This window comes from Acomys minous (assembly GCF_964271855.1).
Source record: "Acomys minous genome assembly, chromosome: 6".
NCBI classification, from domain to species: Eukaryota; Metazoa; Chordata; class Mammalia; order Rodentia; family Muridae; genus Acomys; species Acomys minous.
This window is the reverse complement of record NC_140487.1, coordinates 97,948,712-97,971,045: the sequence shown is the minus strand read 5'-3', so window position 1 is coordinate 97,971,045 and position 22,334 is coordinate 97,948,712. Positions and strand designations below refer to the sequence as shown.

General features: G+C 55.2%; 1 protein-coding gene across 5 annotated transcripts in view; it reads left to right on the top strand.

Moving 5' to 3' along the window:
• Positions 1-21,809, top strand: part of KCNQ4 (potassium voltage-gated channel subfamily Q member 4) — a 52,772-nt gene extending 30,963 nt beyond the window's left edge. For 2 of the 5 annotated variants that reach the window (XM_084784876.1, XM_084784879.1), the window contains exons 3-14: positions 1-84; positions 290-465; positions 1,077-1,202; positions 1,623-1,733; positions 1,913-2,008; positions 4,000-4,088; positions 5,881-6,042; positions 13,114-13,334; positions 15,483-15,582; positions 17,820-17,951; positions 19,321-19,450; positions 19,789-21,809. The exon at positions 1-84 is cut by the window's left edge and continues 43 nt beyond it. In XM_084784876.1, coding sequence (XP_084641002.1) covers positions 1-84; positions 290-465; positions 1,077-1,202; positions 1,623-1,733; positions 1,913-2,008; positions 4,000-4,088; positions 5,881-6,042; positions 13,114-13,334; positions 15,483-15,582; positions 17,820-17,951; positions 19,321-19,450; positions 19,789-20,001 — 1,640 coding nt within the window. In that variant the 3' untranslated portion in view covers positions 20,002-21,809. Of the gene's footprint in view, positions 85-289; positions 466-1,076; positions 1,203-1,622; positions 1,734-1,912; positions 2,009-3,999; positions 4,089-5,880; positions 6,043-6,435; positions 6,481-8,412; positions 8,470-13,113; positions 13,335-15,482; positions 15,583-17,819; positions 17,952-19,320; positions 19,451-19,788 lie in introns of all 5 variants that reach the window. The other 3 variants (XM_084784880.1, XM_084784877.1, XM_084784878.1) reach the window with 3 other exon arrangements.
• Positions 21,810-22,334: the final 525 nt, after the last annotated feature.

Here is a 22,334-nt window from a genome sequence, read left to right as displayed (position 1 = left end):
GCGTCTGGTCGGCGGGCTGCTGTTGCCGCTACAGAGGATGGCAGGGCCGCTTCCGCTTCGCCAGGAAACCCTTCTGTGTCATCGGTATTAAGCTTTCCCTACTCTACCCGACCCCAAGCCTTATTTTAATCCCAGTTGATCCCATTCTTGACTCTGACCCTGGCCTCTTATGAATTTAGTGGCCCCTCCAATATGCATCCTTGCTCCGGCCCCATTACGGTCCCAGGAGTCCCAGACCGCAGGTCTTGACACGGGGTGGGCTGGTGACTTCGACACCTCTGCCCTGCAGACTTCATCGTGTTTGTGGCCTCGGTGGCGGTGATCGCCGCGGGCACACAGGGCAACATCTTTGCTACGTCCGCGTTGCGCAGTATGCGCTTCCTGCAGATCCTGCGCATGGTGCGTATGGACCGCCGTGGCGGCACATGGAAGCTGCTGGGCTCGGTGGTCTACGCACACAGTAAGGTGAGGCTGGAGAAAGGTGGGACACCAAGCTTCTAGGGACAACCCTAGGTGCTAGCAAGAGGCGGAGCTGGGGCGGGACCTACCCTGGGGCAAGTACAATTGGGACGTGGTAGGGACCTGGCTTGTCTGAGGAACTGAGCTGGAGCCCAGCAAGGTGAGACCTAATAGTGAGGGACAGGAGGAGGAGCTTACGGCAGGGGTCGAAGTTGCGGGAGCCGGAAGGGGCAGGGCTCAGGCAGGACCTGAGAGGCGGGACTTAAAGGTCACATCTGGAAACCCCTATAGGTTTGGCGAGGACTGCTCCCAAAAGTGGACAGGGGCTGCCTTTTTTTTTTTTTTTTAAAGATCTATTTATTTATTATGTACACAGCGCTCTGCCTGCATGTACACATGCAGGCCAGAAGAGGGCATCAGATCACATCATAGATAGTTGGGAGCCACCATGTGGTTGCTGGGAGTTGAATTCAGGACCTCGGGAAAAGCAGACAGTGTCCTTAACCTCTAAGCCATCTTTCCAGCCCCAGGGGCTGCTTCTTTGAAGAAGGAGCCGACTGGAGGAATGTCTGTAGCCTTAACCCTGACAGGTAGGCGGCCCCTCCTCATTCCCTCAGGAGCTGATCACTGCCTGGTACATCGGGTTCCTCGTGCTCATCTTCGCCTCTTTCCTCGTCTACCTGGCTGAGAAGGATGCCAACTCCGACTTCTCCTCCTACGCCGACTCGCTCTGGTGGGGGACGGTGCGTGAGGGTCTGTGCAGGGCTGCCCTTTCCTTTGGGAGCCTCCCGGATTCTGTCCCCTATGGCGCCCCACTCAGGGTTGGCTCATCTTGGTCTCTTCACACTAAGGTTGGGGCTCCTGTGAGCAGAACCCCTGCTAGCCCCTACCTACTTGGTTGGACCTGCCTGTGCCCCCCATATCCAGCCCTTTGCTCAGCCCTTGTGACCTGTGCTGCTTGTCCTTGACTAGCATGAGAACAGGGCCCATCTGTACCCCTCCCCCCCCCCCTCTCTCTCTCTCAAGCCCTGGAAATCAATCCCTAAGGGCTGCTGTAGGAGTCTGTGGGGGAAAGCCTCCCATTTGCACTTGCTGCGCCTCCCGAGTCCTTGTGGCAGGCCCCTTAAGCCCAGTCCTATGGGGGAACCTGTTTGTATCTCCAGATTACACTGACGACCATTGGCTATGGTGACAAGACGCCACATACATGGCTGGGCAGGGTTCTGGCTGCCGGCTTCGCCTTACTGGGCATCTCCTTCTTTGCCCTGCCTGCTGTGAGTTCAATGCTGGTTGGTGAGGGAGGCTGGGGGCCAAGAGCTGACCAGCCTAGTCCTAAATTTACCTTGGGCAGCCTGGGATGCCCCAGATGGGCAGGTTATGGGAACATCCTAGTTGTTTCTTCTTGTCCTCTGTCCCATACCACCGGCATCCCACACTGCCCGCATCCCCATAGGGCATCCTGGGCTCCGGCTTTGCCCTGAAGGTTCAGGAGCAGCACAGGCAGAAGCACTTTGAGAAGCGGAGGATGCCAGCAGCCAACCTCATCCAGGTACATGATGCTGGGGGTGGAGGGTGGGGTGGGAGGGATGGGGGTGGGGAGGGAGCGAGCGGCAGGGATGGGATGGGGGAGGCCCTGTGCTATGTCAGCCCTGTGTGCTGACCTATGTATGGGTCCCAACTTCAAACTACAATTCTACTTCAAAGCCCAGAGAGGGATGTGACTTTTTTTTGGGGGGGGGGGCCACATGCCACATTACAGACAGAGCTGGGATGTTGACTGCAATATCAGTAATACCCTCCCCCACCCCCACCCGCAGAAGCAAATACCTGGTTTCGAACTACCTAGAGCCACCCAGTTGCCAGCTCTGGCTATACTGTGGGGTGGGGAGAGCCTGGAGAGGAGACCCCCATCTCCTGGTGGAGGCTTAACTCTGCCATCCAGAAACTGGGTAGCTGTCCGTCAGCTGCTCTACTCCCAGCACCTTGTGACATTCACTGTGTCCTCAGGAAGTCATACAAGAAGATGGTCCAGAGACGGACTTTTAGAATTGCCAGCACTTAACGGGGCAGGTGATGAGAAGGAAGCCAACCAAGGAAATAGAGGGGGTGTGGCCAGAGATGGCAGCAGGTGTAGGAAGCCACCTGATCTCAGTTTCGGCCACTGTGGTGGATGATCTAAGTGGGTTCTGATCTGCGAGCCTGTCACCAAGGCCATTCAAGAGAACTCCCTGCAGGAAATAGTTGAGGAACCCTGACACAGCACACCCCTGACGGCTCCCCAGCACACCGCCGTGTCTGACCCCCAAGCCCAAGCCTGACTCAGCCCCCCTCCTTATCTCTCCTTGCCAGGGTAGAACCCCTTCTCCCTCCCTGCTATCTCCAACCACCAGTCCAACTTTTTCTTCTTAGCATCCCTTGGGGTACAATGGCCACTGTCCTCTGGGAGCTGGCTTCCCAAGGGGTATTGTAGGGGCAGGCAGCTGGCACTGTCCACGCAGAGAGACAGCTGGTATTGTGGTACCCGTAATTAATGAGAGCTCTGGCAGCTGCTCCCCGGCCCATGCCAGGGACCCAGGCAAGCAGGAAGTAAAAATATTTCTGTCTTAGGAAGGCGCCAGGCTGGTGAGGTCACTCGTGGCAACCCCTTAAGGACAAGAGCCACCCAAAGGAGGGGGACATCCAAGGCTGGCCCAGTTCTGCTTTGTCCTAATGGTCCTCATATCTCCCGGCACCCCTCCCCCCCACCCCCCGGTTTATAAGTCACAGTCCTCAGACTCTTTACCTAGGGGAAGAGGGACAGTTTTGCTTCTCGTCTGACTGTAGTTGCTTCTGCTGCAGCAACCATGGCTGCCGGAAGAGTTGGTGGCCAATAAAATTTCCCGTTCTCCCCCAGGCCCTACTTAGTCCCAGGGTAGCAGTAGGCAGCCGATGAAAATACAGCGGAGTTGCTGTTTGTAAAGCCATCCTCGCAGCCAGCATTCCCTCCCTGCACGCTTGCAGAACCAGCTGCATGTGCCAGATACTGTACTTGGCACCGAGGATGCAGTGATGCCCAGGATGCAGCTTATGAGGACAGACACTAACCAGACACTGTGAATGTGTACTTAGCTAAGGGAGGCTAGCAGGAGGACTTAAAGGAACCTGGCCCCTAAGTGTGCCAGGCACTAAGCTTGGCTTTGGACAGACATCTGTCCAAATCACCCTCGCAACAGTCTGTTAGACCAACAACGTTAGAGCGGTCTGCTCTGCATGGGGGGTGGGGGGGTGGATCAGAAGCCTGTGCCTACCTGACCACAGACACCAGCTCTTACCCAGGGCTCTACCTTGCCTCTGGTGCCGACTCACTGGGTCACCTTGAGGAAGTCATTTCTCTCTAGGTCTTGGTTTCTTGCCTGGCCCGGCTGCTGGCTGTGGAATTAGACTTGGCCTCTGGGTCCTGGCATCACTCTCAGCTGGCCTGGGATTGGGTTCCCTCAGGGGCAGAGGGCTGGTGGGTGGCTGAGGACCTTCCATGACACCCCATTCTCCCCGTGCCTCCAGGCTGCATGGCGCCTATACTCGACTGACACGAGCCGGGCCTACTTGACAGCCACTTGGTACTACTATGACAGTGTTCTTCCATCTTTCAGGTAGGCGCTGCCGGGGTGGGAGTGGGGCTGGCACTAACGACCCTGGAGAAAGATGCCTTTGGGTTGAGGGAAGAGATAGCTCCCAGCGGAGCATTTGGGTCTGGGTCTTCAGGTCCTGCGTAACTTGGGGCCTGCCTGGTCTTCTTCCCAATACGTCCCAGGGTATTGGGTAAGCTTTACCCCTAAAGCTGAGCCCCACTCATGGAGTGTGGGCAGTCTACATGCTCACCGAGAGGTGATGCCACCCAGGGAAGCAATAGCCAGCTCATCTCCCCTCAGTCCTGAGTCGGGGGGCACATTATACCACCCAATGTATTGCAGCTGGTTAGAGAGGGTGCTATGGCAGACACATGTGTGCCTGGCCCAGGACCCCTGTGTGTGTGACTGTGTGACCCCCTGTTACTCTCGTGGGCAGCAACCTCTGAGGTCTCTGCCGCTGGCCCAGCCTGGGCTGAGGCTGAATGGGGGGGGGGCTCCGAGCTGGAGGTTATTAATAGCATCTCCAAGGTGCGTGGAGCCAGGTGCCTGGCCAGGCCCTGGGGCAGGAATGAAGACTGCAGAGCCGGCTCCGTTGGCTCAGTCCCACGGGCAGGATGGCACGGAGTGCGTGCTAGTCCCGGCTGCTGTGCTCAGCGCTTCTCGCCACCGACTTTCCCTCATTAGTTATCGCCGGGCAGCTGTTGCGTGATCCCACTTGCCCACTCCCGCACCTGGCCCCCTCTTGCTCCCTCCCTGTCCTACAGGCCTCCCATGGGAGGAGCAGGAGGTAGGGGCTGGAGAGGGGGCTTCCCACATCACTCTTCCCTCTCTCCATCTCCACACCTGGCAGAGGCAAGCTCTTACCTCACAGGCAGGGCTGGAGGCTGGATTTGAAATAGCCCCTTTGGCGGGAGGGCAGTTCTAAGGGATGAAAGCCAAGCAAGAGAGGGAGCAGGGACTGGATGCTTAGAAATTGGCATGGGCTGCGTGTGGTGGCGCACGCCTTTTAATCCCAGCACTCTGGAGGCAGAGGCAGGTGGATCTCTGTGAGTTCGAGGCCAGCCTGGTCTACAAAAAGAGTTTCTAGGACAGCCAGGGTTGTTATACAGAGAAACTTGGTTTCAAAAACCAAAAGCCAAAACCAACCAAACAAGCAAACAAAAAACCGAGAAAGAAAGAGGCGGCATGGAAGTGGGGGACCCTGGATGGTGGCCTGGGTTTCCTGGTAAGAGGAACGGACCCTGGTCTGGAGATTTGGGCTCCATTGGAAAGGCGGAGGAGGGGGGGGTGAGGGCTGGGTACTTCCTGGTATGGTGTAGGAAATGGCCTGGAGGGTGAGTGGACAGCCAGCCTGACCCCATCTCCAGGGACTCCATGGTCAGAGGAACTCCACAGAGCAGGGAGGCTGGGCTGGCCACCCTTTCAAATCTCAGTCTTCAGCTCCAGCTTCCTCCGAAAATCCAAGTCAGATCGGGAGATGAGGGACCTCAGGGCTGCTGATGGCCGCTTGGGAGGCACAGCTCCGTGATGAGGAGCAGAGTCGGCCAGAATCGAGCTCCTTGTTTATGTGGGTGCTCTGGAGTTATGCCCAACCTGCATAACCATACCCAAAGTCTTTCCGACTTGCCAGAAACTTCTGCAGAGGGGGACCAAGCTACCCTCTCCACCCTGCCTGTTCTGGCCTGAGGTGCTTGTGAGCACCCCGCCAGGAGGATAGCTCAAGACTTGGCAGGATCTCAGCTCTGGGCCCACTGGGTGAGGTGGGTGGTGTGGCCAAAACCCTGCCTGGAGCTGATGGCGCCCTCTCCTGCAGAGAGCTGGCCCTCTTGTTTGAGCACGTACAACGGGCCCGCAATGGGGGCCTACGGCCCCTGGAGGTGAGGCGGGCGCCAGTACCTGACGGAGCGCCCTCTCGCTACCCGCCCGTTGCCACCTGCCACCGGCCGGGCAGCGCCTCCTTCTGCCCTGGGGAAAGGTAGGGGCCCCATGCGGCCACCACCTCCTCTTGCTCCTCCTCTTCCTTTTCCATTTTTCTGTCTCACCCTCTCTCAGACCTCCTCCAGCCACCACATGGGTGTATGGACCTGTTTGGGAGATTCTCTGGCATTGTTGTGAGGCCTAATAGTTGTCGTCAGATGGCCAGACAGGTACAGACTGAGGGCCCTCTCTAGAGAGGCCACACTGGACTTTACCTTTCTGTTCTCTGGGTCTCCCAGGGTGTGAGAGGAAGAGCTAGCTGTCCACACCATTCTTTCCTGTCACCTCCACCGTTCATACCATTGTCCTCTTTCTTTCTCTGTTTCCACGTCCCTGCTCTCCCTGCCCCCCTCCACCCTTCCGTCCCTGCACCCCCATCCCTCCTGGGAAGCTGGAGAGAGGAGGAGGCCGCTGGCCCCAGGTGCTTACGGCTCAGGTAATCAATCGAGGGCACCTTTCCGTTCTGGGGTGTGAGGGCAGGGGTCCCCTCCCCCAGCATGCTGCCGAGAGGAGGCTGACACAGAGCTCACCTCCTCCGGTGGGGGGAAGCAGGTGCCTGCCGCAAAGAGGATTCTGACTAAGAGAGCTGCAGGACCTGCGTCAACCCCACCAGTGACTAACACGCTCATCTCTGCAGCTCTTGTCTGCGGCTTTGCTGGGTGGCGGGGTGTCCTCCTGGGACTCTGTCCTTCTATACTGAGCTACTCTTTGCGGTTCCACGACCCTCTCTCCCAACTTGACCTGGAGCTTTTTGTCTGTTGAAAGAAGAGTCAAGACAGAACAACACTTGCTTCGTCTACACATTTCCTAACTGGAGGAACCCCAGGCACGCTAGCATAAGGGAAGCCCCTCCTCAGGTCTTAGGAGAAAGCGGTCGCTTCTGTGAAGGATTAGCTTTGAAGTCAAGCGAACGTCGGTTCAGTGCCCTCATGCTGTCCCCCGCTTTGCCCATCATTTCCTTTTTACGTCATCACACACATCATCCTTGCACTCGTCAGGTGGAGATCTGTCCATTGAGTCTGGGGTATCATTAGGTCCAGCATTAGCAGCCAGGGAGGAGGCAGGTCCCTCCACACTCAGAGAAGCTCACCTCTGCCGTGTGTCCTAGAGAGGAGCATCAGGCACTCTGCTCCTGGCAAAGCATTGTCAGTGTCTAGGCTGGTTAGGCAGGGCCCTGGGTTCTGGGTCTCGGGGCTGAAGAGGCTTGGGGACTGGATTGATGAGGATCACTGGGAGCCGGGGTCTTTTCCTTGCTCTCAGGGAGGCCTCTGACTAGCCAGGGGATGTCAGAGAGAGAGAGAGGGAAGATTGGCCAGGCGAGACTGGGAGCTCCCTTGGTGTAACCTGACTTGGCTTCTCCATCACTGCCTGCAGGCAGTATGCCTGCCAAACCACAACGGATAGCCAGGAATTCACAAGGTTTGGCATTCTGGCAACCTTGGGTGGGGCCAACTATGGGCTCTGAGCTTCTAATTCACTCTTGTCTCCCTACACCTGAACCGGGAGATGCTTGCGATGGAGGGGAGCTTGGAGCCTCTGCCCCTTAATGATTCTGAGTCCCTGAGTCCTCAGAGGCCTGGGAACAGACGAAGGCTGGAAGCCGGCTGTTATTAACGCCGTTGCCTGTCTGCTCTGAAGTGTCTGTCTGTGTCTGTGTCTGTGTCTGTGTGTCTGACAGTGGAATGACTCAAGAACCTGGTGTTGGGGCAGGGCAGGGCAGGTGGGTGTTGAGCTGTGACTTTTGGGTCTGTCACCAGGCTCAAGCCAAGTGGCCATGTCCTTGATCTTGGCTGTCTTGACCCTAGGAAATGGGTGTAACTCCTCCTAGGATACCCCACAACACGTGTGTACATACACATGTGTACACATACACACATGTGTACACACCTGTGCCCCACACCCCACCCTGGTTTGGCCACACGGAACTCTGGAGATGGCCCACACTGAGCATGTTTTCAGGAAGTGGGCTCTAAGGATCAGGACTTCCCGGGAATGGCATTCCCAGGGCCGGTGTCTTCCCTTTGAGGATTATGGGATGAGTCTCTAAAAGCTTGGTCCCCCTGGCTGCCTGTATCTGCATCCCATGGAGCATGCATTCAAAATGCATAGGACCGGACTCCTCCATCCTTCAGGCTCAGTCTCTGGACAAGAGGCCCTGAGGTCTGCAGGCTCGCCATACACCCAAGGGATCGTATGCAGAGCCGGAGCACCTCTGCACCCTGGGGTTGGGACTGGAGGGTGACTTGAGTGGGAATGCTTCTCTCCCGCCAGCCACAGGAGGCCAGTCCCATCCTGGCAGCACTCCACGCTCTGTCCACCTGTCTCTTTGTTACTAACCTCTGTTCGTGTCTTGTTCTCAACTTTCCAGCCAGATGTTTAGTAATAAGCGGAGTTTCTTTCGGATCCACGCCAGCTGGAGACCGAGGTACCCCTCATGGGCTCCTCCTGTCCCCTCTCCCCCTTTCTCCTCTTACTTTAGGAGCTGGAGAGGGGGACAGGACGGGCCAAGGATAAGGTGCATGTGCCTGCCGCATGCGATCTGCCTTGGGACCCTAATGAGCCCCTTTGCCTTCCTGGGGATGCCAGCTTTAGGGCATGGGCCCATCGTGTCAGAAGGGACGCTCTCAGGAGCTTCGAGGGCGTGCCAGCTGTGCTGCTGACCCCTCTGGGATCTTGGCCAAATTACTTCCCTTCTTTTGGACCTTTTCCCTTCTGTGAAATGGGCAGGAAAAACTGGAGGCTCTCTGAAGGTCCTTCCCATTCTGACCCGTGCCAACTTTGGGACTAGTTTCCTGCCTCTCTACCATCCACCTGGGAAGCCCATAGGTGCCTGAAGGGGCTGGTCCCAGCACCTCCGTCACCAATTTCAGAGCAGCTCTTTCAGCTGCATCACAGCTACATTTGTGGTACCTTCCTTCCTTGTGCCAGATCCTGCTCTGTGCACTGGGGGGAGGGGGGGAATTGGTGATGAATAAAATATTGTCCCCAAAGAGTTGCAAAGAGTAATTGTGGTTCAACACATTGAGTACAACACAAGAAGAAAGAAGGGAGGGGCTGTGGAGCTGAGGTGAGAGGCTGTGGAGCTGAGGTCAGACATTTAGCCCAGAAGCATCCCTGAAAGAGGTGGCTCTAGGGGAGGGTAGTCAGGCCAGAGAACTACAGAGAGAGCTTGGAGGTAAGAGAGAAAGCAGAGCTGTGAGAGATGAGCCTGCAGCCGAGTATGGCCTGATCTGAGAGTGGCATGCTGGAGCCAAGGCTGGGCAGGACTGTGTCATACCCAAGCCCAGCCTGAGCCTCAGTCTCTTGGCATTTAGGTGACATTTAGGTGAGGAGCCCCTGGTTCCCCAAGGTGCCTGTGGAGCCTTGTGGTTGGAGATGCGGGCCAGGGCCTCCACTTGCCTATTCGCTTCTGTTGAGAGGCCACCGCCTAGCTCCAGTTTGCCACTTGCGTGTCCCTGTGCACGACACTTAGCTTCCTATGCCTCAGTTTCCTTCCATGTAAAATACAGGTGCGAATGGGATTTGCTTCTGCTGAGACTGACTGGCTCCTGTAAATGTTGACTTCGTTCAATCTAGTGTGTCAGTTAAGAAGGCCTTTGGATGTGGCTCAGTTGGTAGAGTGCTTGCCTAGTCTGCATGAGTTTGCTTCCTGGTGCTGCATAAACTGAATAGGGCGCTGCATGCCTATAGTCACAGCACACGGGAGGCAGAGGCAGGAGGATCAGAAGTTCAAGGTTTACCCATGGTTATGAATCAAGTTTCAGGCCAGCCTGGGCTAACGAGGCCCCAACTCATAAATAAATAAATAAATAAATAAATAAATAAATAAATAAATAAATAAGATTAAAAACCATCCTTTTGCAAAGTAGTTTGAAAGCTGAGGAGGATATGGCTTTATGGCAGGCCTCTCGAGTTCTATCCCCAATCCTGAAAAGAATAAAACAAAAGCTTGAGAATATGTCTGTAGTAAATAAGGGCTCCCTGAGGGCAGCTCTGAGGAGACTGGGTTAGACCTGCCCCTGTGCAAGTGTAGGTTGGAGGCCAGAGGTAAGGCTCTTTCCTCGTAGACCCTGAAGAGAGGCAGTGTAGGGTGGCACAGGGGTGAGTATCTGCCTTTCCCAGCCCAGGCTGTGGTGGACAGAGTTCCTGTGGCTGTGAGTACAAGGGCTGCCTGGGTTTCCAGGGCAGTTAGAGAGCGGCCAGTGCAGGGTTTACCCCTTCCTTTCCCTTCTCCCACATCTTTCCACCCCCAGGCACCAGTGCAGCCACCCCCAGCCTTCCAGACAGCAGCAGCCCCTTTTCTCCACCTCGACACAGTTGACATTTTGAATCTGACGATACTGTTGCTGGGGGCCTTCTGCATGCATCTTGGACTGCTGGGCAGAATTCCTGGCTTTCTACCCAGGATGGACCAGGAGAGCATCTTTACAGAATGGTAGCCCCGCCCCCCCCCCCAATGTCTCCATTGTCAGCTGCCCTCTGGTGGGCAAGATGGTCCTCAGCTGAGGACCCGTTGCCATAGATCCCACACTATAAGCCCTTGTCCAGGAAAAAGCCACCAGCCTCTTACGTCAGAGAAAATGAACCCCGACCTTGTTCTGATTTTAGGCAAATCATTTCTCTCATCCTGCATCTGTAAAATAGGGAATGGCAAGTTCAGGGACTCTACGAGAGGAGGCTTGGAGGCCTAAAAGCACCAAGGCCTTCAGATAGGCCCTGTGTGCCCTAAGGAGCCTAGGAGGAAGGGAGCCGTTCGGTGCCTACCGTGTGCCAGGTTTCTTTCCATTTTCTTTGAGCTTTCAGGCTCCAGAGAGGCTGACGTGAGCCTTTTTCTGGTCCCTGCCCAAGGAGTTGGAATCCAGGGCTGCTCCTGGGGAAAGCAGTGTCTTCTTGCATTCAAGAGGAACCAGAGCCTGTGCCTGGCTGGAAAGTTACAGAATCCCTAAATCAGGCCAGAAGCTCCCTCCGCCATCACAGAATCAGAGGGACTTTTTAAAAGCCTCCAGTGCAAGCCTGAGCCGCAACCCCCCCCTCACCCCGGTCCCCTGAGAATCCTGCTGGGTACTAGTGTAGCCTTGGCGCACACTTCATTGGCAAGGGGTGGGGGGCACACTTTCCCAGAACACCCAACGAGCAATCTGGAGCTCCAGTCCTTGAACCGAAGTGCGATGATTTTTCTAGTCTCCTCTACTTCTCTCCCCATCGAAGCAGCAGGGGACCAGGTGGCCTTGCATGGCCGGGGGTGGGGGATGGGGGTGTGGGTGCTTGCCAGCATGAGGAAAGCCCACAAGAATGAGGCCACAGAGGCAAGCTTGGGAAGGCCATGCTCAGACTTCCCTTGGAAGCTTTGGGGGTGTGTCAAAGAGATCCCAAGCCAGTGAAGAACAGGATGGATTTCTTTCTGATAGCCCCAGGCTCCCAACCTGTCCCCCTGGGGCAGGGACCCATCCTTCAGGATGGCCCTATATCTGGGCTTCCTTTCTAAAGGTGCTCCTGGTTTTATGATGTCCCCCACCTCACCATCCTGGCTCTGCTCTTTCTCTCTCTCTCTCTCTCTCTCTCTCTCTCTCTCTCTCTCTCTCTCTCTCTCTCTCTCTCTCTCCTCCAAGCCCTGGATTTTGGGGATGGGGTGGGGCTGTCTCCCACCTGATACCGAAACCAGATTCTGTCCTCTGCTCAGGCTTTGATCGGAAAGCGCCCAAGCAGGTGCTATGACCCCTTCCTTCACCTCAAGCCTTGTCTGTGCCGAGGCTCTAGACACAATGGAGTGGGTGCCTCAGCAGGGGAGATGGTGGCAATACTGCAGAGTGTGTGGGGCTGAGGAGGTCTTAGGAACAGCTTAGCTTGGTCCTTGAACCTCTTGGACACAGAGTTACACTACCAGGTACTACTGGTCAACTGGGGGAAATGGAGGCCCCCCCTCTGCTCATCCTCCTCCAAGGTTTGGGGATGTGATGGGGAATTGGGTACAGGAAGGGAAGTAAGCAAAAATCCTTACACACAGCCAGGCGCCGAGGAAAAGACCTGTAACCCCAGCATTCAGAGAGGCAGAGACAGGCAGATCTCTGTGAGTTCGAGGCCAACCAGGTCTACAAAGCAAATCTAGGACAGGCAAGGCTACCCAGAGAAACCCTGTCTCAAAAAGCACAAACAAACAGCATCCTTATACACATGTGTGCTCACAAGCCCACAGGTGAGTGGCCCTTCCTGGTGCTCCAAGCCCATGTGAGTGGGACATCAGTCTTGGAGAGCAGAACCCAGACACCGGAAACGGCAGAAGCACAGGTTACTCCACATAGATCCTCACTTGAGGGGGCCGGCACCTCGTTTGTGTCTTGGCCAATCAGACCCTCAGCAGGCCGTCATATCACACAGCCTCATAGGCCAATACGTGGAGAGTTGTGCGATAGAGACCTTGGTTCTATTCATACAGCTGTGCCGAGTCCTAAAGCCATGACCTGGCCAGAGTGGCACAAGATAGCTCCAGCAGTGGGGGGAGGGGGAGAGGGAGAGGGAGGAGGCAAGTGTGAGTTCACACACGTATACACACTGTGAAGACACATGGGTGCCTATGTACCCAGTTACACCAGTACACGCACTCTCTCACTTCCACAAAGCCAACCCCTGTGTACGGTGAGACCCAGAGACCCCTCGCTGTGTGCCCGGCCAAGTGAGCTCCTCCCTCTACAGTGTGTCTGTGTCCAGAGGGGTCACTACCTCAACCCTCCACCCACCAGCTGGTCCTGGACCCTCTGCCCTCCTGTCTCTGACTTCCCACCGGATTCTCTCACTGCTTTCACTCTGACATCTGTCTCCTGTGTACCCCTTATCTGTCTGGGGCTGGGAAGGCGTGGGGAGGTGGGGCTGGGGAAGAGGATATGTCCTCATCGACCTATCTAGGTCCTGTAGGCATTAGGGCCCCCATGCCACGCCTGGGGAAATAACTGGTGAGAAATCAAGACCCCCATAGCAAATACCCTACCTAGATCAGCTAGGTCAGCTTTATTTTCACCTGCCTGCTTCAGGCCAGCTAACTTGACCCTTGCCCTGCCCTGCCCTGCCCTGCCAGCAGCCGGATGGGCATCAAAGACCGCATCCGGATGAGCAGCTCCCAGAAGCGGACAGGTCCCTCCAAACAGCACCTGGCACCCCCACCAATACCCACCTCGCCGAGCAGCGAGCAGGTGGGCGAAGCGTCCAGCCCCAGCAAGGTGCAGAAGAGCTGGAGCTTCAATGACCGCACCCGCTTCCGGGCCTCTCTGAGACTCAAGCCCCGATGCTCTGCGGAGGGTAAGCCTCAGAGGTCAAGGGCTGCGCATCTGCGGGACGCGGCAGGCATGGGGACCGGCTCAGGTCATCTGCTCTGGCAAACAGGCACCGTGATTTCCTCTTTGCTATAACCCAGTCTCCAGACTGTTAGATAATCAAAGAAGAATCTAGAGGGGGCATTTGGCAGTGGTAAGAGCACCGGAGTCGGAACCAGGCTTGCAAGATTTGAATCCTGATATATATATATATATATATATTTAAAATTATATTTCACATATTTGTTGTGTGTATGTGTCCATGTCTGTGCCAGTGGCAGTCAGAGGGACCTGTGGGAGTTGGCTCCCTCCCCACTACTACATAGGTCCTGGGGATCAACCTTCATGGCAAGCATTCTTATCCACTGAGCTGGCTCAAGGGCCCTCTGTCACTTAGCGACCACATCTTTCTGGGTCCCAGTTTCCTTGTCTGTTAAAATGGAGGCATTAATAGCATCTATTTCAGAGAAAGGTTCTGAGAAATAAGTGAGATGATCCTTGGAAGTCAAACAGATGAGTTGGAGTTCATAGCAAGTGCTCAGCTGAGGGCCGTTCGGAAGGAAGGAGTCCCAGCCCAGTGTGCAGCTGCCCCCTACCCCGACAGTCTCTGTCTTTTCGCCTAGCTACCCATTTTGCCTTCATATTGTAGATGTGGAATTTGAGGCCCTCAGCGTGTCAGTTGGAGCAAGGCCTGCCAGCTCCTAAACTGGTGCTCCCTGCTGCCATCCAAGCGCAGCCTGCTGACGCTGTGGCTGGCAGGGGATGTTTCTCCACTGTTGGAAGGAGGTGGTCCCTTTGGATCCTAGTCCTTCCCTAGTACTTGGACGAGAGGCTGCCCTGTTCCGATCCTCTTTTGGAAAATGGGAAGGCTGTATGGGGTCTCCTGGCAGAACCCCCTTGCCTCTGCTGCCTGTGCTGCAGGTTCTTGGTAGAGAAAGGGTAAATAGAGCCGATGGAGGATGAGGGCAGGATGCTCCTTTTGTTGTTGGAGGGAGAGGCCAGCCCAAAGCGGCTGCCCGCACTGTGCCAAGGTGCTGAGGATTGAGGGCTTGGCCTTTTCCTGGAAAGTTACTGAACACCACAAACCAGTGGTTCTTGGGAAGAGGCCCTGGCTCATGGAAGCCTAGGCATGGAGGTGCCAGGGATCTCCTTCCGTCCAGGATGAGGAAAGCAGCACAAGGTACCAACCAGCCTCAGAGAAGCTGTTTTCCCATCCTTGCTTTAAGGGCCTTCCTTGTAGAGATTTCACTCTAGCTGGATTCCAGCCAGGCATGGTGGCGCAGGCCTTTAATCCCAGCGCTCAGAAGGCAGAGGCAGGCGGATCTCTGTGAGTTCGAGGCCAGCCTGGTCTACAAAGTGAGTTCAGGACAGCCAAGGCTACACAGAGAAACCCTGTCTCGAAAACCAAAAAACAAACAAACAAACAAAACCCCAAAACATCAAATAAATGTCTTTTCCCTGGGGCTTCCTGCCCTGTAAGGGGTAACACATGGCATGTGTTAAAAGTGTACGTCAGAGGTTAGAGGTGAAAGGTGGAGCTGTACAGAGGGATGGAATCACACCACACAACAGATCCACTTAAGAGGTTTAATAAGTGGATACAGAAACTGTCTTCGGAGACATGGGGGGGGGAGAGAGAGAGAGAGAGAGAGAGAGAGAGAGAGAGAGAGAGAGAGAGAGAGAGAGAGAGAGAGAGAGAAGTAGAAAGGGGGTAGAGGTAGAAGAGTAGAGAGAGAGCCATGTGGAGGGTCTGTCTTTTATATGGCCCAGGGCAAGCCACGCCCCCATGGCAGGTAAGCAGTGACATCACAGGTAGGCAGACTGAGGCAGAATCCTAACAGTATGTCCTCAAAGGCTGTGTGTACTACCATGTCCTCTAAAGCAGCTGCCACTGGTCTGTCATCAGGCAGGTATCTTCCCTGCCCAGCCACGAAGAGGCAAAAGGACATGTAAGACAGTTAGGGAAGTGAGGGGCAGCAGCCAGTGAGGCAGGATTCCAGTCTGCATTGAGCCTCAGGAAGGTTCTGGGCCCTGTCTAGATCTGTCTTCCCATGAGTACTGTGAATAGAGGTAGGGGCTGGGAGTGTTTTCTTCTACCACCCTTGGCCCTCATGTGCCACCCCTGTCTTTCCAGAGGGCCCCTCAGAGGAAGTAGCTGAGGAAAAGAGCTACCAGTGTGAGCTCACGGTGGATGATGTCATGCCTGCTGTGAAGACGGTCATCCGTTCTGTCAGGTGAGGCTGAGGCCCAAGGTGAGCAGCCCTCCCACCTGCCACCCGTCACTGCTCCCCATCTGGGCCTGTCCTCATGGCCAGCCCTGGCACAGCTCCCGGGTGCCAGCTGTTACCTGCCTGGGGTGCAGGAGGTTTGGGCAGGGAGCATATGGTTTCCAGCACCATTTGCTCCTACACACACACATGCATCATGTCCAGAAGGCCTGGCCCTGCTGCCCCTCAGAGTCTCTCTAGTGTGCTGTTTCTCTTCCCTTTCTCCTCCCCCCACTTGTGGTGGCCTCTTCCATTTTCTTTCCCTAGCTAGCAGCACCTGATAGCCTCTACTGTGGTCCCTGCCTGCTCTACAGAAGTGTTTTTCTTCTGTACCTGTGTCTCAGTCCCAAGCTCCTTCTGTTTCTACAACACAAACTTTCTCCCTGGGTGTCTTGGCCCCTCTCTCTCTCTCTCTCTCTCTCTCTCTCTCTCTCTCTCTGTTTCTCTAGGACATCCTCAAGTGCAGTACTCTTAAAATCACAGACCGAGAACTCAATAAAACTAAGTCAGTGTGTCATGGTCAACATTTAAAAAAAAAAGTAAAGTTGGACATAGTGGCACAGTTCTGTGACCCTAATACTTGGGAGGTAGAAGCAGGAGGATTGGGAATTCAAGGTCAACTTTGGCTACATAGACAGTTTGAGGCTAGCCTGGGCAACTTGAGCTCTTGCTTAAAGAGAGAGAGAGAGAGAGAGAGAGAGAGAGAGAGAGAGAGAGAGAGAGAGAGAGAGAGAGGAGACTGAATTCTCATAGTAATAATTATGAAATTATGAAATTTGTATTTCAATCTATGTGTGCATGAATACTGTTTGCAGGATAAAATGTATTTCTTATGTAGGTCTTGGTCAAATAGTTTGAAAGTCATGATACATTCATTGGCTGCTGTGATAATTAAGTATGTATTGGTCTCCTATACCCTGCACCATGCCCAGTGTGGATCTGGCCCCAGCTTCCTGGTGAGGAGTCCTGGCTGGGTCTCCATTTCCAGCCTGCAGCTGGGCTCCTAACGCCACTGAAGCTCAGCTCCCTTGACTTCGCTCCCCCGGCTCATACACCTGCCCACAGCCTCTTTCCTGTCTTCCTTTTGGGAATCAGCCAGCTGGGTTCCTCCCCAAGTCTGGCCTCTAGGCCTCTCCTTACCTCTTTCCATGTATCCCCGTCTCTCCCTTTCTGTGCCTGCCATCTTGGACACAGTATCTGAGCTGTGAGGGCCAGGATAGCTCTCCTTAGCACCCTCACAGCCCCCTCTTACCCAGAATGCCCCCCAAACGGCTCCTCTGCTCAAATCCCCAAGTCAGGCAGTTGGTGCCACTGCCTACTGTGTCTCCAGCCAAATCAGTCAACCTGGATTTGGACTCAGAAGTCTCTTGTCCTACCTCTGAGTTGCTTGAGTCTGTCTCCTACCTCCACGCCACTGTCCCCTCCCAGCTCAGGCCCATCCTGAGAACTGCTCTTCCTGCCTATAGCATGGAGCACCGCACATATTCATTCCAGAAGTTGGCAAAGCGAGCATATTGAAGCATGTGGTGGCGGCTCTCCCCACAACCCCGGTCTCAGTGCCTTCTCTGCACAGCCCTAACCCCAGCCCTTCCTCATGGCTAGTCCTGTCTTCTCACACTGCCCTGCCTGTCTCTGGGAAGCTCCTTTCTTCAGAGCAAGAGAAGCTGTCTTGCCCCTGGCTGGAAAACACCATCCAAGGCTCTCCCTGCTGTAGCTCCCAGCTCTCCTTTTCTATTTGACCCTGATTCTTGTCACCCCAGAATTGCTTGTGTCCTTCCACCCCCACCCCCACCCCCTGCTGACCCTAGATCTGGCCTCCCTGTAGCCAGGGATTGGATCTAACTCTCTTTGGATGTCCAAGACCCTGATGCACACAATTGCCAAGCAAGCATGTGTAGAGTGAAGGAGGCGTTTCTTCCGCTGAGCCAGCAGCAGCAGTTGGTGTTCTAGAAGCTCCATGTCCCAGTGAACTGAGAGACAACAGGCCCGCTCCCTGCCTCCTAGGTTAATGTGGTTGTAGAGGCAGGTTTCTGCCCTGTGGATGTGCAGGGCAGAAAGGAGCCTGGTGGTTGGGTAAGGAGGCCAGGGGACCCAGCAGAGGTTGTTGGAGTGGTCCAAACAGATGACCTGGAGTGCACAGAAGGGTCTGGAAGAGTCCCCTACAGGATCAGGAGCCACTGTCAGAGATTCGCTTCCCCTAACAGGATTCTGAAGTTCCTGGTAGCCAAAAGGAAATTCAAGGAGACACTGCGGCCATACGACGTGAAGGACGTCATCGAGCAGTACTCAGCGGGGCACCTGGACATGCTGGGGCGAATCAAGAGCCTGCAAGCTCGGTGGGTGTGCAGGCTTGGAGGATGGAGGGGTAGGGAGCCGAGGGTCCTTGGCCCAGGTCACGAGTTCTAAGCTAGCCTGAGCTATGAGACTCAGCTTCAAAAGAACAAAAGAAATCAGAACTCAAATCCAAACCAGAAGATGCCTGGCTTGCAGTGCACAGGCTGCTTGGAAGCTGAAAGCCAAAATGACAACCTCAGTGATAGTCCTCTGGGTATGTCCAGTCCATGCTCTCGTGCCTTGAGGGCTTTCCTTAGAAGCCAGTCTCCAAGTTCTGGAGTAACTGGCCTACAGTAACCACTTCCTGTCTTCCCAGGTAGCAGTGTGAAGCAAATTACCTTTCACTTCCTGCCTCTAGAATCCTGCATGTCCCCTAGGTCCAGGACTAAGGCAGAACCTTTATATCAAACCCTAAATTGCCTAGAGCTTTTCCTTCTCTCGTGTCCTATTTTCTCATGGTATGTTCATTCATTAAGTTAAAAAATACCAATTGAGGCTGGGTATGGTGGTGCAGGCCTTTAATCCCAGCACTTGGGAGGCAGAGGCAGGCAGATCGCTGTGAGTTCGAGGCCAACCTGGTCTACAAAGTGAGTCTAGGACAGCCCAGGCTACACAGAGAAACCCTGTCTAGAAAAACAAAAAACAAACAAACAAACAAACAATACAGACTGAAGTGGGGCATCGTTGGCGCACACCCTTAATCCCAGCCCTGGAGAAGCTGAAGCCTCTGTGGCTCTCTGTGAGCTTGAGGCCAGCCTGGTCTACATAAGAGAGTTCCAAGTCAGCCAGGGCGACCTAGGGAGGCTGGGTCTCAGTAACAACAAGCACAGTAATGGGGGCTGGGGTGAGCCGTGAAAGGATCACTAGTTCAACCTATTTAAAGAGGTCAAGGCCAGCCTGGGCTACAAGAGACCATGTGTAAAAGGGGGTAAAACGAACAGTGTTGCGGGGAGGAGTAATACGAGGCTACTTCTGCTGCTGCTGCTGAGGCCCGAGTTGATCGCTGGATTTAGTAACGTGGAGTTCCGAGTTCCGTTAGGGGAGGGGAAGTCAGACTAGAGTGGCTTTAGAGGGAAAGGAGGCAGGGCTGCAGGCAGAAGGGTGAAGGTGACGCTTGCAAAGGCTTCTAACGTCAAACCTTCTAACGTCCCCTTTCCCAGCCTGTCATACCCCACCTCGAAGGCTCTGCTTATTATTTGGAGAACTCTCAAAGCAGTTGAGAGTTCTTCTAGGCTCAAGCCTCCCTTGGGCAGGGAAGTGGCCTCTTCCATCAGAGTGGTCTGTCTTCCAGGTTAGCAGACAACTTAACGGTTCTTGTGGAAGGGAGGCGCAGTATGACTCAGTCTCTTTGATGCTTTCTTTCCCCGACAGGGTGGACCAAATTGTGGGTCGAGGGCCCGGGGACCGCAAGACTAGGGAGAAGGGCGATAAAGGGCCTTCGGACACGGAGGCAGTGGATGAAATCAGCATGATGGGGCGCGTAGTCAAGGTGGAAAAGCAGGTGAGTGTAGGGAGGCCTTCTAGCCAGCGGCCGAAATAGCTGTCAAGGGTACAGTGTTAGTTTAGCGCAGAGGCTTGGCCCCTGGAGGTCCTAGTAGAGCCCGCGTGCCGAGTTCTGCTCGGCCAAGCTCCACCCTACAAACAAGCGGGGCTCTAAGAAAGCCCACTTTCATTCCTGAAGGATTTTACGGGTAAGCCCGTCCTAACCACGCCTCCTACTTGGCAGCCCTATCATTTCCAAGCCCCGCCCCGTCCAAGCCAGCCCCCTCCCCCAGCGGCGCCCCGCCCTCGGGTCCAACACCGCCTCCCAGCCCCGCCCCGCCCCGCCCCGCCCACCAGGTGCAGTCCATCGAGCATAAGCTGGATCTGCTACTGGGCTTCTACTCGCGCTGCCTACGCTCTGGCACCTCGGCCAGCCTGGGCACCGTGCAAGTGCCGCTCTTCGACCCTGACATCACCTCGGATTACCACAGCCCTGTAGACCACGAAGACATCTCCGTCTCGGCACAGACGCTCAGCATCTCTCGCTCAGTTAGCACCAACATGGACTGAAGGGCTTCTCAGGGGCGGGGCAGCCTTCGGTCTGCCCCTCGGACTCACCCCGAGGCCTCTGGACTCCTCTCTTACTTGAACTCGCTCCCTGGCAGGGAGAGAGGCCATACGCAGTATTGAAGCTGTCTGGGTGGGCGAGACACCCGATGCCAGGTAGCAGCGCCCCAGGAGCACGAAACGCCAGGCCACGTGGTGGGGCGCAGCTGTTGCTGACCGGAGGCCTCTGGCCGCTCCAGGACCCTGCCAGCTCCATCAAGGCCCAATGTGGCCCGCCTGGCAAGGTCTCTGCCCCGCGAATGGGAGCAGAACTCTGGGGCCCTGGTCCCTGACCCAGCTTCTAGCTATGCAAGGTGTGGTCTCCAGGCCCGCCCTTCCAGGCAGAGCAGGGAAGCCCTCCTGCCAAGCCCCGCCCCGCTAGGGGCTGGGCCCAAGGTGCCCCCACAGGTGCCTACAAAGCACAGGACTCTACCATAAGGTAGATGGGCATCATATATGCAAACTATGTTAAATATGCAACTTTGGGGACCCCCATGGGGTTCCTCTGCCCCTCCCTCACTGGGAGATGGGCCCCAGCGGTAGCTGGTCTCAGGCTGCTTGGCCATACTCCACCTCCGTTCTTTGGCTTATGATCCATCCCCGCCCAGCATGGGGCCTAAACCTCTCTGTCTTCTCCCAAGGGCAGTAACTGGGCCTTTCTACCCCTTCGCAGGTGTCACTTCAGGGGCTTCCTCTTGCTGCTTGGATGCCCACTTCTATTGGCCCTCCAAACAGTTTTGACAGTCAGCATAATTTCCTGTCGTTTTTCCCCAATCCTACCAGACAGTGGCCCACCACCAGGGACCACAAGCACGGCCCTATTATTTCTCCAGCAGAATGCCTCACTCACTGATGCACACAACCACACACACTTGGAGGCGTGAGCACAAAGCCACTTTGTCTTTCCTGGGCAGGAGAAGAAGGTTTGGGGTACCCATGGCTCTTCCCACACCCTGCCTCAGAGTTGTACTTGCTCCCCTCCTTAAGAAGGTCCAGGAGTCCTCCGGTTGCCCCGAGGACTACCTCAGGCCTAGTCCTCTGGACCTTGCACAGCACTGGAGAGAACCCAGGCACATCCTCTTCCTAGGCCCAGAGAGGACACTTGCATCCAGTGCTAGAGCAACTGCACCTGGCTCGCACCTGCACTGTCCTCTGCCCCACTTTCTCACTTTGATTGGCAGCACTGCGTATTGGCACAAATCCCCCCAAACACTGCGGGGTCCCAGCACCAGTTTTAGATCCCTACCCTTTTGTGTTCCCTCTTCTGCAAAGCCAGTGCAGGTGGCAAGAGGGTGAGGGGCGGTGGACCAGTGATGACACCTTGGGGGATGCTTGGGATCAAGGAGCTGAGGCTGAACCGTGTGCATCTCATACTGGGACCTGCATGTACCAGTGCCAGGGCTTGGGTTGAATCCTGCTCAGCCCTATGGCGCCCAATGTCTGCCCTACCATTTGCATGTACCATCACGCCCTGGATGGAACCCATCCTGGCTCGCCTCTCTTGCATCGCACTGTCCCCCAGAGAGCCACTCCACACAACCCCAGCCCCCACCCCCTCAGAGATGGAGCTGCAGAGAGGCTCTGGAGAATAAGATTACCCCGTGACCAAAGGAGACGTGGGAAGAAGCCCTCTCTCCTGCTAGGATCGACGTCCCCTCACCAACCCGGTTCTCAGATATGCAAGTACCTCACTTTGTTAACTTATTAACTTATTGGTTTCATTAAAGTTTTCAGTAGGAACTGATTGGTCTCGCTTGTGCTCCATGGCTGAGGGCTGAGGCGCCTGGCGAGACAGTGGAAATGACAGTTTGTAACTATGGTAAACCATACACTCCCAACTCCATATGGCTCAAAGGAAAAAGACAAGACGCGTCGTCCTGGATAGCTGAGTCATCTAGATTTGACCTCACACATGGCTAAACCTACATGCTCACACACAGGCTAATCCCTTCTTCTGCTTGACCCTCCTCACGGGCACGCTGATCTCGTGTGAGGACCAGTGAAAAGTGGATACCACTTTCCTGGCGGTTTGTCCTATGAGGAAACTAGAAAAAACGGCAGGGAACTTTATGTTTGGTGTGTGTGTGTGTGTGTGCACGCGCGCTGTTTGCTTTTTGTTTGTTTTGAGGCCATCTCCATACCTAGCCTACGGCTGGCCTTGAGCCTGAAGAGACTGTGCTCTCAGCCTTATGCTGACGGTAGGTTTCTGTCTTTGATTTCCAACAGTTTGCATAATTCATTTTATTCATTACACACATAAACACTGGTAATGAGAAAAAAAAAGAAAAAGGAAAAAG